This window comes from Larus michahellis, chromosome 1, assembly GCF_964199755.1.
Source record: "Larus michahellis chromosome 1, bLarMic1.1, whole genome shotgun sequence".
Classification (NCBI taxonomy): Eukaryota; Metazoa; Chordata; class Aves; order Charadriiformes; family Laridae; genus Larus; species Larus michahellis.
The window spans coordinates 86831014-86845991 of NC_133896.1; the positions used below are offsets into that span (position 1 = coordinate 86831014).

Sequence of the window (14978 nt, forward strand, 5' to 3'; positions counted from 1 at the left end):
GCAGCCTGTCACAAGTTGGGTTCCCCAGGGGTCGATACTGGGCCCCATGCTGTTCAACATCTTCAAAAATTATCTGGATGATGAAAGCACCCTCATCAGGTTTGCTGATAACACTAAGCTGGGTGGTGAGGTGGACATGTCAGAAGGGAAGAGCCACCTTACAGAGAGACCTGGACAGGCTGGGAGAGTGGGCTAGCAACAACTATGTGAATTTTAACAAAGACAAGTGCAAGGTCCTGCACATTGGGTGTCGTAACCCAAGAGCCCAGTACAGGCTAGCATCTGTGTGGCTGGGGAGCAGCCTCCTGAAAGGGACCTGGGGGTCCTGGTGGACGACAAGCTGAACATGAGTCAGCTGCAGCAGCGAAGGCAAGTTGGAGCCTGGGCTGCATCCACAGGGGCGTTGCTTGCAGAGATAGAGACATGATCATCCCACTCTACTCAGCACTTGTCAGGCTGCAGATAGAGTACTGTGCCCTGCGCTGGTACCCCTGAATTCAAAAGAGGTGCAGACAGACTGGAGAGGGTTCAAAGGAGGGTCACAAAGATGATCAAATGGCTGGAGAACCTGCCCTGTGAGGAAAGCCTGAAGGATTTAGGTCTTTTCTACCTGGAGGAGAGAAGGCTTGGGGGGACATCATCAGTGTTTTCCGGTACTTAAAGGGCAGCTATAAGGAGGATAGAGGCTCTCCCTTCACAAGGAGACACATGAAGAGGACAGGGGCAACTGGTACAAGTTGCACTGAGAGAGGTTTTATCATAATATAAGAAAGAAATATTTTGCAGTGAGAGCAATCATTCACTGGAATAACCTCCTGAGGGATGTGGTGAAGTCTTCATCACTGGAAGTTTTCAAGATGTGACTGGACAGGATGCTAGATAATCTCATCTAGGCTCCCTTTCCCACAAAAGGTTGGACCAGATGGTCTTTCGAGGTCCCTTCTGACCTGGGCTGCTATATGATTCTGTGGCTCCACATAGAAAATTAAACTGTGCTCATGAGTTAAGGTGAAAGGTAACAGTTGCACACTGTTGCCCTGCTTACGGCACTAGGTTAATTACAAGTAAATCATATCGGGTTTGTCTGACAGTCTCACAGATTTACATTGGAAAGTGTGTCCTTTCCAGAGCCTGCATTCTGTCTTCTCTGGAAGTCGTCAGTACTAAGGCTGTCTGGCATCTTGTAGAGCTGGGCTCTTGTGTTTGATATTGATCTAAGTATACCCCGATAGGAACAGACAGTTTCTATTATTAGCATATCCTCAGTGCTGTGGATACGAGCTACTGTACCTCTGCCTAGTCTTTATTGCCACTGGCCTTGGTCCGCTAGACCTGAGTGGAATGCTAGTCTGCATAGCTTTTGCAGGGTTCCAGCATGAGCTCTAACAGGAGCTGAACGCTATTTTCACAAACGGCATAGGTATATCGATTGAGCTCTAGACTTAAACCAATCAAATGACAAGTGTAAACTACCGTACATTCAAATCTCAGGTTATCAAAAAGGTAAATTCACTACATTAGCCTATTTATCACACTTACTACTGGTATTCAAGAGTGAATTGAATCCAGGGTATCTGACAGCAAGAAGGACCCTTAGAATATATCACTGTGCAATCCAGTCTGTAACTTTAAAATAGAAGTAATGTGCAAAGCTGTTATTTTATTGTTCCTGCTGACCATTAAGTACAGCATCTTAAAATACGACCACATTTTCAGCATTAATTCATATATTTTGAATAAGCTGTATTTTCATGAACCTATAGGTTTGCATTCATTATTGGTCTAGGATAAGCAAAGCCCTTATCCTACAGGCAGGATATCTGGTATTTTTTCTGAGGCCATTTAATTTTTCTACTTTGTTTTATTTTTTTTGTGGAACTACTCGCTCTTTCAGTAAAGGTAGTGTTTGTGGTTGCACCACATCTGTTTCCTGTTGTAGTCTATATTCTCACTGTGGTTTGCAGTATTCAGAATGGCCTCAAAATGTGAAACCCACACCGCATTGTGGTTAAAGCAGCATAAACCGTTGGAGACACTGCCTCATAGCAGCAGAAGGTGGGTTTCTCGTATGGGGGATTCTGCGGGGGTGAGCTTGGCTGTCATGAGCTGATCTGTCTGGGGCTGGAGAAGGGGAATGAATGCATAAAGCAGTATCAGCTGGGGCTTAGTTGTCACCTGGATTTCAGTACATGAAAAAATGATACTGAAATCCATTGGATTTGGTTGGTTAGCAATTGTGTCTTTCCTCGTGCTTATTGTATGTATCATGCCTATATCACTTGCCTCTTTCCTTGTGCCTTACACCAGACTGGTTCTGTAGCTTATTGATGAAATTCTGTTCAAATCTCCTAAAATGCAATTAAAGTGAGTGCAGACACCATGGTGCCATGGAACTATTCATATGGTGATAGCCAGCTTCTAATGGGTTGGTGTTTATATTAACAGATGGGCTCAGGTAGGGTTGCAGTGGGAGTAGGGTGGCAGGTATGTGTAAGTACTTTTAGATAGGCATCTGTTTTGTCTACGTGGCATAAAGCTGTCTTTCAAAATAACCCGTATGTGGCAAAACAAAAAATAATAAAAAGCAGATCCTTAATATGGAAGTCCTCTCTTCTCTTTTCTTGACTTTCTTTCAGATAAGAGGAGGCTTATTTTAGCAATTGCCCATTTAAAGTTTGCTAAAGAAAGCTCACCTCACAGCATACACCTTCCAAGTAACTGTCTTTGTCAGTAGTTAAGTACCCCCTTAAACATAGAAGCTTCTTTGGTCCATAAGTACAAGGCAAAAAGTGTAGCATCTAAAGATACTGGTTTGTGATAGTGGTGTTTTAGTGGTTAGTACTGTGTGGTTTTAGTCAGTTCGTTTTGCAACGTCCATCCATTCTGTATATCTGTTTGGTCTGCTTAGCAAGCACTAATTGCCATATATTAATTAGTTGCAAGCAAATGGCTCATCTCTGTAGTTTGAGGGGGAGGGGGAAACAAGTCATTGCAGAAATGTAAGATGACTGTGTTATGGGTAGAAAGGGGTGGTGGGGAAAGGGAATGACCAGTTTTGCTTGGTAGTGCTGATGGTTTCTTGAAGGGATGGTGGGCTTAAAGACTATAACTCACAGTTTATTTTACAGATGTTAAATCTGTGTCCCTGGTTCTAAAGTTAACCATTAATCTGTTGTTTAGCAACCTCATTTGTCAAAACAGAGTGTAGGAGGCATGCTGCTAGGAATTGAGAAATCCAGCAGATGCTGAAATTTTCTGAAGTAGATTAAATGGAATAGCAGAGCTTGTTTTCAAAAGGAAGTCCAGAAATTAGGCAATTATGCTGGGCTCTGAGCCCAGCGAAACAATCTGTGATAGGAAAAGCTGTGTTTGGATTTGGTTATCAGTGTAAAGGACGTAAGTTACAGCTTTAGGATGGTAAATGCACCATAATGCAAAGTGAAGCTGCAAGTACTGTGCTTGACTTTCTAAGGCATATTAATGAGAATGCAGGGAAAAAAACCCATTTCACCAAGTAATGCTTATCTTATTTTTGTGATGCGTGCGCGTTAGTGCATTTGTAGAAGTGTGCCATGTATGCTACTAGACTGAAGATTTTTTGGTAAGCCAATTCCACAGAGTAATTATGAGCTTTTTTTAAAAAATGTAAATGTAGAGATTATTCCTACAAACCAGCAAGTGTGTAGACCCCCTTTCATTTTTCCATAGGAAATGTGCACACAAAGATTCAATTCCTATTCTAACATATTGAGAGTAAGTGCAGTAATGCAGGAAGTTTGTGACAGGGAATAGTCTGAAGGAGAAATTGAATTATTGTGACGATTATGGCATTTTCTTCCACTTTTTTAGTGAACTTAAAAATATTTTATTAACATGCACATTATACTGTATGCTGAGAAAGGTTTTGTTGGAGTTTTTACATTAAAGTTTTGGGTTTTTTCTTTTTTTTGGAAGGATGGTATACATGCTGCAAACTTAAACTGTAAACTTAAAAACAAGCCGAAATATTTCAGAAGGAACTTTTCTATGAAATTGCAGTGCTGAATCACTTAAGTTTCTCTTAAAACACAGGACTTCACTTCTGTCAGTATGATACTTTTGATAAAAATATTTGGCATTCATAAGGTACTTGATCACTTGAACATGCATACATACGTTTAATTAATCCTTTCAGTGCTCCTTTGAGGAAGTTAGGTATTACTTCTTTTTAGCAGTAGAGGAAAATGACACAGTAAATTCAAGTGTCTTGATCAAAGGCGTGCAATTATTTACAGACTATTAGTGTTCCTTCTAGTACAAAAAATATGGAACTTAATTTTGAAGAACAGAAAACTGGTTCTTTATTCAAACTTCAGAATATAAACATATTCTGTAGATCTTCTTGACTGTGTGCCTCCCAGAATTTATGTGTGGCCTCCTCTTACTGCTATCTATAACCTGGGTACAGCTCACTTGGGAGGGACTGTGGATTACAAGGTGCTGAGCCAGGACTCGTTGACATTGTAAGCTTGTCTTCATTCGTGTAAAACAGAGTGTCTCCCATTTACAAGTGAACCAAGAGACCCAAGTCAGAAATGAGGGAGACAGGCAATGTCTAACAGGCACACGTAATATTAGTTCCTAAAACAAATATAAGGAATATTGTGTCATAATTTCACATTATGGCTTTTAGAATGAGTACCTGTTGAAATACAGTCTTTTTTTATTAGACTGCTGTGTAACATTCGTAGCATTTTAATGGCTAGGAGATTATTTTTTTAGTTTAAAGTCAAAGTGTGGAGCGGCTAGTTAATCAATCTGTGATAAATAGTGACAGAATTACTCTGTATACGTAATAATTTTGTGTTTGTGTATATCCTTAGGTCATGAATGCTGATGGAACTGGGAGAAGAGTTCTGGTGGAGGACAAGCTGCCTCATATCTTTGGATTCACGTTGTTGGGAGACTACGTTTATTGGACAGACTGGCAAAGACGCAGTATTGAACGTGTGCATAAGCGCACAGCAGAAAGAGAGATCATCATAGATCAACTGCCTGATCTCATGGGCCTGAAAGCTACGAACGTCCACCAGATAATTGGTGAGTGAGACTGCTAATCAGGCAAGTGAAATGAAATAGAAAATTTCAGCAGTGCTCTTCTGTAGATATCACTTTATACCAGGTCAGATTTTTAGAAATGGTCGGAATCCGGTTCTATTTCATTATAACTGCAGGCTGCGGTTTGATGGGATGGGGTAGGTCTTTTGTGAGGTGCTTCAGTTCTCTAACTTGGAAGAATATCAAGTTGGAAAACAACCAGGCACCCCCCAAAATGGGTACTTTTCTGCTTCTTAGGGAGTTGGAGCAGCTCATGGGTCTGAACAGTCCTGGATCTGGTAAGGGGAGAAGAAGGATCATGGAAAATGAGAACTTCTCTTTGTAACAGCCACCTATTAGATTAGCCCAGCTGTTTATGAAACTGCAGCTGTAGCAGCTTTTCATCTTGAATCTGAACATGTGCTCCCGGTATGCAAAAGCTAAGAATGAGCCAGTTCTAGTCTGTTGAGTGCTTTTCACATTAGTACTGTGAAATCATCTTTAAAAATAACTAGAAATACTTTCTGCCCTATAGTGTCTGTGGTGTAAAAAAGCAGGATCTAGCTTTAAATTGACTATCATTAGCTATCGAAACACTGGTGGCAGTGTAACTGTAGCATCCCAGAACTAATCACGTTCCCTGAATATCCTGCTATGTGTGGATAGGCCTTACAGCTTGTTGCTGCTGTGTATGGATTGTACCCCAGGAAATTAGTCAATTAGGTTGAGGTGTATCTTTCTGTTGCTGCCACCACATTAACAAGATGCCCTAAGGTACATCTACTTTAAATGCAGCCCTCTTTCCAACTGTTTGGCTAATTGAGCTTGGTAATGCTGGGCCTCTCTTATAGTGGGTGGATTTCCAGCATGTGCAGGTACACAAGTTAGTATTGCAAAGAGCTGCTTTACTGTCATCTTGGAGAGAAGAGACCGTTGAATGGATGTGAAAATAGATCCACAAACTTTTCATCTGTAGGAGTACAATTGGTTTATGTAACTTGACCAGTGTACTGTAAAAGGCAGCAGAACATATGCTTGCTTGCTTACGTACTTACTGTCCATTCAGCGCTTGTGATGTGAATCTGGAACATCAGTAGCTGTTGGAGTCCACATCCCTTTCCCTAATGCGGGGTTTGTTTCACGGGGTCAGGAAAACAAGCACTGGCTTTCCAGCCGAGTAACATCTGTCCAAAGGATTACAGGAAATGAACAAAAATTAATTCATTTGGAGAATAAAATATGAAAAACTATATGCATTTCTTAAAGTACCCATAGTGTCGTCGATGCCTGTGAGGACTGGCTTCATCTTCCAACTGAAGTGAGTATGCAATGACTGCTTTTGCTTTTGTTGCGTGCTTAGGTACAAACCCTTGTGCAGAGGATAATGGCGGCTGCAGCCATCTGTGTCTGTACAGACCGCAAGGCCTTCGCTGCGCTTGCCCCATAGGCTTGGAGCTCATCAATGACATGAAGACCTGCATCGTCCCAGAAGCTTTCCTGCTCTTTTCTCGGAGAGCAGATATCAGACGAATCTCTTTAGAAACGAACAATAACAACGTTGCGATTCCACTCACTGGAGTCAAGGAAGCTTCTGCTCTGGATTTTGATGTGACAGACAATCGGATTTACTGGACTGACATTTCACTGAAGGTAGAGGCTTATTTTGTATTGGCTATTAAGTTGTTACAAGGTTCTTGAGATACTTAAGAATGGATTGAGAAATGCAATTTACAAGATTCAAGGGATAGGTAAAAGAATTTGTTCTACCTAAGAATGGCATACATTTTTGTTATACTAGCAGCATTCTCTCCTATACATCATTTAAATCTAATATATACATTTTCACATAAATGATAAGTTTGCAAAAATAAAAGGTTTTTTGGCAGAAAGCTGAGAAGAATGCCATATGGTAGGAGGTTTCATGGATCAGATGTTTTGCCAGATATGTTTATTGGGGGAAAGCCTTGTCTTGGGTCCAGAAGTGAAAATAGGTCTTACCTATTCATTAACTTATATAGCTACTGCACGAGACATACTATGAATCACAGGCTTTGTAAAACAGGTCTAGGATCTAGATTGACAAATCGGAAAAGGTTGAGGATAGGTGTTTAAATGTGGTGGCTAATGGAGTGACGGAAATATGTGTATTGTCTGTCTGTCATCTCTATCATCTGCGAGTCTAGCTGTTATTCCATTTGTTTTTCATAGGTTGTAGATGTAATCAGAATAGTGAGCACCAAAACCTAGTTTTTAATAAAAGATAGTTTTCTGCAGTTGGGTTGAGAGCTGTGCCAACAATAACTCACGGACCTTTGCAACTGAAGAATCATAAAAGTTAAAGCCACAGCGTTTCAGTGAGTTTGAGAGAGGTGACTTGGCTGAACTCTTTAGCTATGGTATTCATTTAAGCTGTGTTTGAAATAAAAATAAAGCAAAGATCTGATCAGTTTTTAAGGGTGATACGGATGAAGACCGAGATACAAATTTCCCTGCTGTGTTGTGTCACAAACTGGCATAATTAGCAGGTAGCATCCCCACTGGGAAGTAACCAAAAAATCAACCTTTGTGTTAACTTCTGTGGGTTAAGAGCATGAGAGGCATGCGGAAGCATGTTGCGGACAGCAAAAGGAAGCCCACGGTTGTCAAAAAGAGCTTGGTACCTTCCTAAGATTATTCCTTTACTTTCAGGCTTGTAAGTGATCATAGTAAATCAGGGAATGCCTAAACTCTGATATATTATTAAAATATAATTCTGGCTGTATCTGCTATCACAGGCTTATCCATGATGGCAAGAGTTAAAAGAAGTCTTTTGAATAAAAGACCAAGAAGAAATTATGCTTTGTGAAATTAAGTTAAACCATCAGTACTGAAGCACTTGCACTATTAAGTAGCTAATTGGCCGTTAGGTTGTTTTCTTCTATTTGCTGTTCTGTCCTGAACTTTTTCATTAGGCTGCTTTAAATATTGTCCTGTGCTATAACATCGATGCTTTTGTGTAGTCCCGGGAGAGCCAAAATATTTCCCCCTTGAACTTGGCACTGTGTTACTAAGGTCACTTTGGCATGTAGACTGCTTAATTGGACCAGACTAGTTATCCCATTTATTTCCCCAGTGAAACGCTATTGTAATTGACACAGAATACATTCATACGGTACAGTAAATCATTACTTCTGAATAGCAGCATTGTTCGCCTTGCAAATAAGTAGCGTATTGTAAGATCCTCTTTCCTATGAGATGCCTAAAATCTGAAAGTGTTTAAAATGCAACAAAGAAAACAACCAGCCCAATGACAGACTGGTAAAATTTCTAATTTGCCTGTGTATCTTTGTATCCCTGCAGACCATCAGCAGAGCGTTTATGAATGGCAGCGCACTGGAACACGTTGTGGAGTTTGGTTTGGATTACCCAGAAGGCATGGCCGTAGATTGGCTGGGGAAGAACTTGTATTGGGCTGATACTGGAACAAATCGTATAGAAGTGTCAAAGCTGGATGGACAGCATCGCCAAGTGCTGGTGTGGAAAGATCTTGACAGTCCCCGGGCACTGGCATTGGACCCTGCTGAGGGGTAACTTGCTGATTTAATTTTATGTTTGTGAACAGTGAAAAACAACATTGTGATGTTTCCTCTAGGGCATGTTTGTTAGGCACTGCATGTAAATCCTGAGAGAACTGAGCTGGGGAATACAACCTGGTAATTTAGAGTATGAGGGCTGGAGGAATACACTCTTAATGTCCTGAATAATCATTAAGAATACTACAAAAAAAAAAAAAATCAGAGCAGCTCATTAAAAAGGGATTTATATTTCGTTTTTTAATTAACCACAGAATCAAAGTAGTTTTAGGTTTATGGAATTCATTAATTAGAAAAGGACTAGCATTGAAAAGAAAATATTTGTCCTTTTAAAAATGAGGATCCTTTTTATCACAAGTTAGGGTCCAATAAAGTTATTAAATGATTTAGCTTGAGAGTGGGGGAGTGAAACTTATTGTCTGAGAATAAGGAAAGTGTTTGTTTCTTCAGATAAGGGAGCCTTTTTAGTTGGTATGGGCAAGGGAACTAAGGACAGAGAAAGAGTGGAAACGATTATACCCACCTATCCCCAAAATGAAAGATTTCCTGAGAAGAAACTTCTCAGTTGGATTCAAATATAACAGCAAAAAGTAGGGCAGTAAGCAGGGGGAGGGAGGAAGGAGCAGGGCAAAGCAAGGTAAAACTATTTAGCTTCTGAAATAGCTCTTCTACCATGACAAGTGGAGTCCCTCAAGGATCAGTACTGGGACCGGTCTTGTTTAACATTTTCATCAGCGACATGGACAGTGGCATAGAGTGCACCCTCAGCAAGTTTGCCGACGACACCAAGCTGTGTGGGGCGGCTGACACACTGGAGGGAAGGGGTGCCATCCAGAGGGACCTTGACAGGCTGGAGAGGTGGGCTCACGCCAGTCTCATGAAGTTCAACAAGACCAAGCGCAAGGTCCTCCCTCTGGGTCGGGGCAATCCCAAGCACCGATATAGGCTGGGCAGTGTCTGGCTTGAGAGCAGCCCTGAAGCAAAGGACTTGGGGGTGCTGGTGGACGAGAGGCTCAACATGAGCCGTCAGTGTGCACTAGCAGCTCAGAAGGCCAATCATACCCTGGGCTGCATCGGGAGAAGCGTGGCCAGCAGGTCGAGGGAGATGATTCTCCCCCTCTACTCCACTCTTGTGAGACCCCACCTGGAGTACTGCGTCCAATTCTGGAGCCCCTTCTACAAGAGAGATACGGACGTGCTGGAACGTGTCCAGAGAAGGGCCACGAGGATGATCAGAGGGCTGGAGCACCTCTCCTATGAGGACAGACTGAGAGAGTTGGGGTTGTTCAGTCTGGAGAAGAGAAGGCTCCGAGGAGACCTTCTAGTGGCCTACCAGTATCTTAAGGGGGCCTACAAGAAAGCTGGTGAGGGACTTTTTAGGATGTCGGGTAATGGTAGGACTAGAGGGAATGGATTAAAACTAGAGATGGGTCGATTCAGATTGGACGTTAGGAAGCAGTTCTTCATCGTGAGGGTGGTGAGACACTGGCACAGGTTGCCCAGAGAGGTGGTGGAAGCCCCATCCCTGGAAGTGTTCAAGGCCAGGCTGGATGGGGCTCTGAGCAACCTGATCTAGTGGGAGGTGTCCCTGCCCATGGCAGGGGGGTTGGAACTAGATGGTCTTTAAGGTCCCTTCCAACCCTAACAATTCTATGATTCTATTAAATGCTCATTTGACATTAACTAATGACTGCAAAACCTTTTTGAGGTTGTACCAGCATTGTATTAGTCTTATTTTACAAATAAGGGAACTTAATTTTCAAGTGTTAAGGAATTATCGCATTTCCAGTGACACTGCAAGAGTTACAGCAATGCAGAGGACTCAGCACCACTCCAACACAGTCCTGCTTCATTTCAACAAGGTGGTGGCAATTGTGGCAGTGCTTAGTCAAAAGTCCTGCATGCCCCAAGCGGGACATGTAGATGGAGTTCAGCCCTGATGTGCCAGGGGTGGCCTGGGCAAGTAAATCAGATGGCATCCAAGGCCAGATTGTTAGATCCAGTTACTCAGTTGTAACAAAAGGATGCTACAGATTATTCTAGTTTTACACTGGCAATAGTTTTTTCCCAGGATTATTGTGATTCAATGCTTTGTCTCTTCACAACAGACCAGAAAAAAATTTACTTTCTTTTTGAGCCCGAACGTCTGTTTTTCCTTTTACCTTATAGCTGAGCTGTCGTACTTCATATGGAAGTTTTCATGGCATTGCTACCATGGGGGCATTTCTAACACTTATGTCCATGCTGTGTACAAATTACTTCCAAAATTTATGGACAAAATACTTGCAAAATTTTTAAGAAAAATTTGCAAGTATTCCAGGTGTCTAAAGAATAGCTCCCCCTTGATCATCAGTTTCTGAAGCAACCCTTCCCACTGTGTCGTTGGTTGAAATTAAAAGCATTTCACAGGTGTTTTTTTCTAGAGGGATTAAAGCAGAAAGGTGTAAACATTGTCTAGCTATGTCTCACTTGTTTTTAAAATGATATTGGCTTTACAGTTTGGAAGAAGTGACTAACTAGCCACCAAATGTCAAATATACAACCCTCTCTACTGTACAGTGCCTAAAGAAAATGTAAGCATGTACAAGTCTGTGCTTCTGCCAAATGAGGCATAAACTGGCATGTGAGTATGTAATAGTTTCTACTTTTGCTCCAGTGGAAATGCCCTACAGTTTTGTGTTGTTCTGCCCTTGGCTGAAATGTAACACACTGTTATGCAGCTCATTGACTTAGTCGTGTGGAGATGAGTGGTGGCATGTATCAACAAAAGTACCCTGCATACCTACCTTTTTGTATTCCTCCTTTTGATGGGCAACTGAATAGAAACAGAAGCTAAGTGCCATGGGAAATATCTTGCTAAATAGACAGGTATAAATGAATCTGCCTAACTGCCAACCTTTTGTGTCTTAGCTGACGTGATGGATTAGTAAAGATTGCAGTGCTTTCATATGGAATTTGCCAGTGAAAATCTAGCTCCAAGTGGAAAAAAATAAAGTTGGAAGTATTTTGAGGAAACTTGACTCATTTTCTTGCTTGTATTTTGAAAAACATTTTGTGTAATGGGGCTTAATAAATGCTTGAACTTACAGCTCTTATTTTTCTTTCATTCCTTCTAAGGTTTTTTGTTTTGTTCCTCCCCTTGAGTTCTCTTTTGGATTAAATGTGATTTTTATTATTTTTTTTTCTTTTGTTCTTTCAATCAGGTTTATGTACTGGACTGAATGGGGGGGTAAGCCAAAGATTGATAGAGCTGCTATGGACGGCACTGAGCGGACTACTTTAGTACCGAATGTGGGACGGGCTAATGGCCTAACTATTGATTACGCTAAAAGACGACTGTACTGGACTGACCTTGATACCAACCTGATAGAATCATCCAACATGCTAGGTGAGTCCCGGAGCCTCAGGCTGGGTCGTTGGGATGCTGCTGCTTTTTCACAGTTCCCTGCAGCAAATTATTCTTTAAATAATGCAAAGGTACACGTCTTAAGACAAAAATAGATTTTTCTTAACTCACACGCCTCTAACATTTGCTTCCATAATTGATGTTTATGCAACACAGCATTTAGCGAGGCCTCAATTTTCTTCTAGGTGATATAGTTGCTCACAAAGTTAAAATTATACAAGCTGTACATGTTTCAGTTATATGTAGGACAAAGCTGTCAACTTTCAGTGTTTTGGAGACTCTTCTTTTGCTGCTCTGAAGAGCACTGGCAGATACATAACAAACACTTCATCATCTGTGGAAGGGTAGAGAGAAAGCCAAGATAACAACAGTGTATTGGACATTTTTCACAATGTAATTTAATATGGTTTGGTTTTTAATTTTTGTTAGTATCCTCAGGGTTCAGGCATTTTTTTTTTGCCAGTATCCTGCACACTAAAGAGCTTTTCCTGGCTAGTACTGGTCACCGGGGGGCTTGCTCTCACGCTGGGGTCTGTGTCATTGTTTTATAAATTGGTCATTACAACTAAATGAAGGTGGAATATTTTATTCTTTCACTGCCCAGGGTAGTGTACTGAGGACCCAAGGCCTCTCAGTTTTGCACAGTATCTTTTTTTAGCTTTTTGGTACCCGCAGGAGTGGACTGCCTTGTTTTGTGCCAAATTATTCATATTAGCATTATCACTAGCCATCATTTAAGGCTAAAGGGGTTAGTCTACTTTAAACAGTACATTTGCAGTAGTGGAACAAAGCTAGAAAAAGATCAAAACAAGAAAATGCATTATAGGAATTATATGTATTATAAAAGCTTTTCTTCAGCTTCTCCTGTATTTTGGTGTGCTGTTGAGACTGGCTCAGCGTTCCCTTGTGTACTGTGGAACTGGGCACAGCATTAGAATTTCGTGTTCCCTGTGCCGGTAGCTAGAGACATCAGAATGCAGGGCTGTGCATACTCGTCTTCTCTGTGCAAAGACTTCTCTTCGTAATCTCCTGTTCATTTTCTGTGACTAGGCAGTAGGACATCCCATGGTAATGAAGTGGTTGAAATAACATGGTTGAAATCATTTCCCCTCCCTCCCCCCTCCCTGCTCCTTAAGGTCTCCTAACATTTCCACAGTATACACAACTATCCGTTTCCTACTTTGAGTGTCTGACTGCTCATTTCTGTTACAGCAGTCCAGAGATAGGTTAGTTTAACCCTGTGCATTTAATTTTTCTCATAATACAGTGTAGAATTTTATTAAATTCATAACAATTCTCTCTCTGTAAGCAGCGGGCAGAGACCCAAATGTGGCATGAGAGATGCTGAACTGGGAATACAGTGTCAGAGTCCTGCATCTCCTTCAGAGGGAACGTGTTTGTTTTGGGGAGGAGGGAAAGGACCGAATCTTTCTGAGAACCACGATCGTTTTCAAAGCTGAGACTCTTTTCTTTAGTAAAATACATTGTCTTCTGTGAATCACAAGCAGCATTAGCACGTTTCTGTGATAGGCTCTGAGACTTCAGGATGGTCTTTTGAATATTGTACATTACTTTGTAATTTTCTTGTGTAATAATGAAACAGTAACTTATAATTATGTGTTAAACTTTGTGCAGGGGACATGTCCAACAGCATTAAACAGCATATCGTTTGTCCTCATATAATTCTGCTTTTTTCTTTCCCTTCGTTTTTTGAAACAGGCCTTGACCGTGAGATTATAGCTGATGACTTGCCTCACCCATTCGGTTTGACTCAGTATCAGGATTACATTTACTGGACAGACTGGAGTCGGCGTAGCATCGAACGAGCCAACAAGACCAGTGGCCAGAACCGAACTATCATCCAAGGGCATTTGGATTACGTTATGGATATCTTGGTCTTCCATTCCTCCAGGCAGGCAGGCTGGAACGAGTGTGCCTCCAGCAACGGCCACTGCTCTCACCTGTGTTTAGCAGTCCCTGTTGGTGGTTTTGTCTGTGGCTGCCCAGCTCACTATTCCTTGAACTCCGACAACAGGACTTGTAGTGGTAAGCTGTAATGAAGGAAAATAAACCAGAGAAGCAGATGCATTTAGTAACAGATGCAAGCTTTGTACTTGGAGGAAAGAGGGGTTTTATTTTTATGTGAGATGGTGAAGCTTGTTTGCTGATAGGCCAAGTTAAAGCTAGTTTCTATTTTTAATACCAAATGTGTATTTGAAAAAATTTTGGTTCCTTAGCTTCCCTTCCTCCATAGGAAGCAGGGTATATTTAAATATAAATTTCTAATATTAAAATTCTACTGACTTTCTAGAGAAGATAGACTATTGAAAGCAAGAAAAAAAAATAAAATAAAAAAAATCTTGCAACAGACCAGTATCAGAGTAAAATAAGAAGAGTGGCTCTGGTGAATCTTTTAAGTGACTCAGCTAAATCTGTGTAAGCAGGAAGGCTCAAAATGCTTTTGGTTTTGTATCTGTCTGTCAAAACCTTCTCAAGTGCTTACTTGCTTATTTATTTCTAATCTTGTCTGATGTAAACGATATGTGATAGTTTGGTCTATATTCTGGACTTTGCATAGCCTTTAGGTGGGCCAGGATTTAATTCTGTAGTAGTTCTGTCTGCTGACTGATGAGATGCTGAGGTGGGCCACTCTTGTACCCCCAAAAGTGTTTCTTCCTCGATGAGGAGAGGCTTGACTCCATGGTCAAGCCAGCACTTCAGATTTCTGATTTCAGTGCAGCCAAGCCCCGTTTTTCTTTATTGTTGTGCAGAATATGAACCACACAGCCCCTCAGGCTGTATGTAATTAGTTTCTAACCAAATAATTTATCCATCCCTCAATAACTGGCTGCCAGTAAACCTCTCATAATTTTGGCAGCCACACTGGATGGCTGATTTCCATTGGTGTCATTCAGATTAGTCAG

At 41.3% G+C, this 14978-nt stretch overlaps 1 protein-coding gene across 2 annotated transcripts in view; it reads left to right on the plus strand.

Annotated features, from left to right (window-relative positions):
* LRP6 (LDL receptor related protein 6) overlaps positions 1 to 14978 on the plus strand; it is a 125273-nt gene that overhangs the window by 87589 nt on the left and 22706 nt on the right. For both annotated transcript variants that reach the window (XM_074590034.1, XM_074590026.1), the window contains exons 8-12: positions 4863 to 5079; positions 6437 to 6726; positions 8416 to 8642; positions 11852 to 12036; positions 13774 to 14100. In XM_074590034.1, the coding sequence (XP_074446135.1) occupies positions 4863 to 5079; positions 6437 to 6726; positions 8416 to 8642; positions 11852 to 12036; positions 13774 to 14100 (1246 nt within the window). The remainder of the gene's footprint in view (positions 1 to 4862; positions 5080 to 6436; positions 6727 to 8415; positions 8643 to 11851; positions 12037 to 13773; positions 14101 to 14978) is intronic.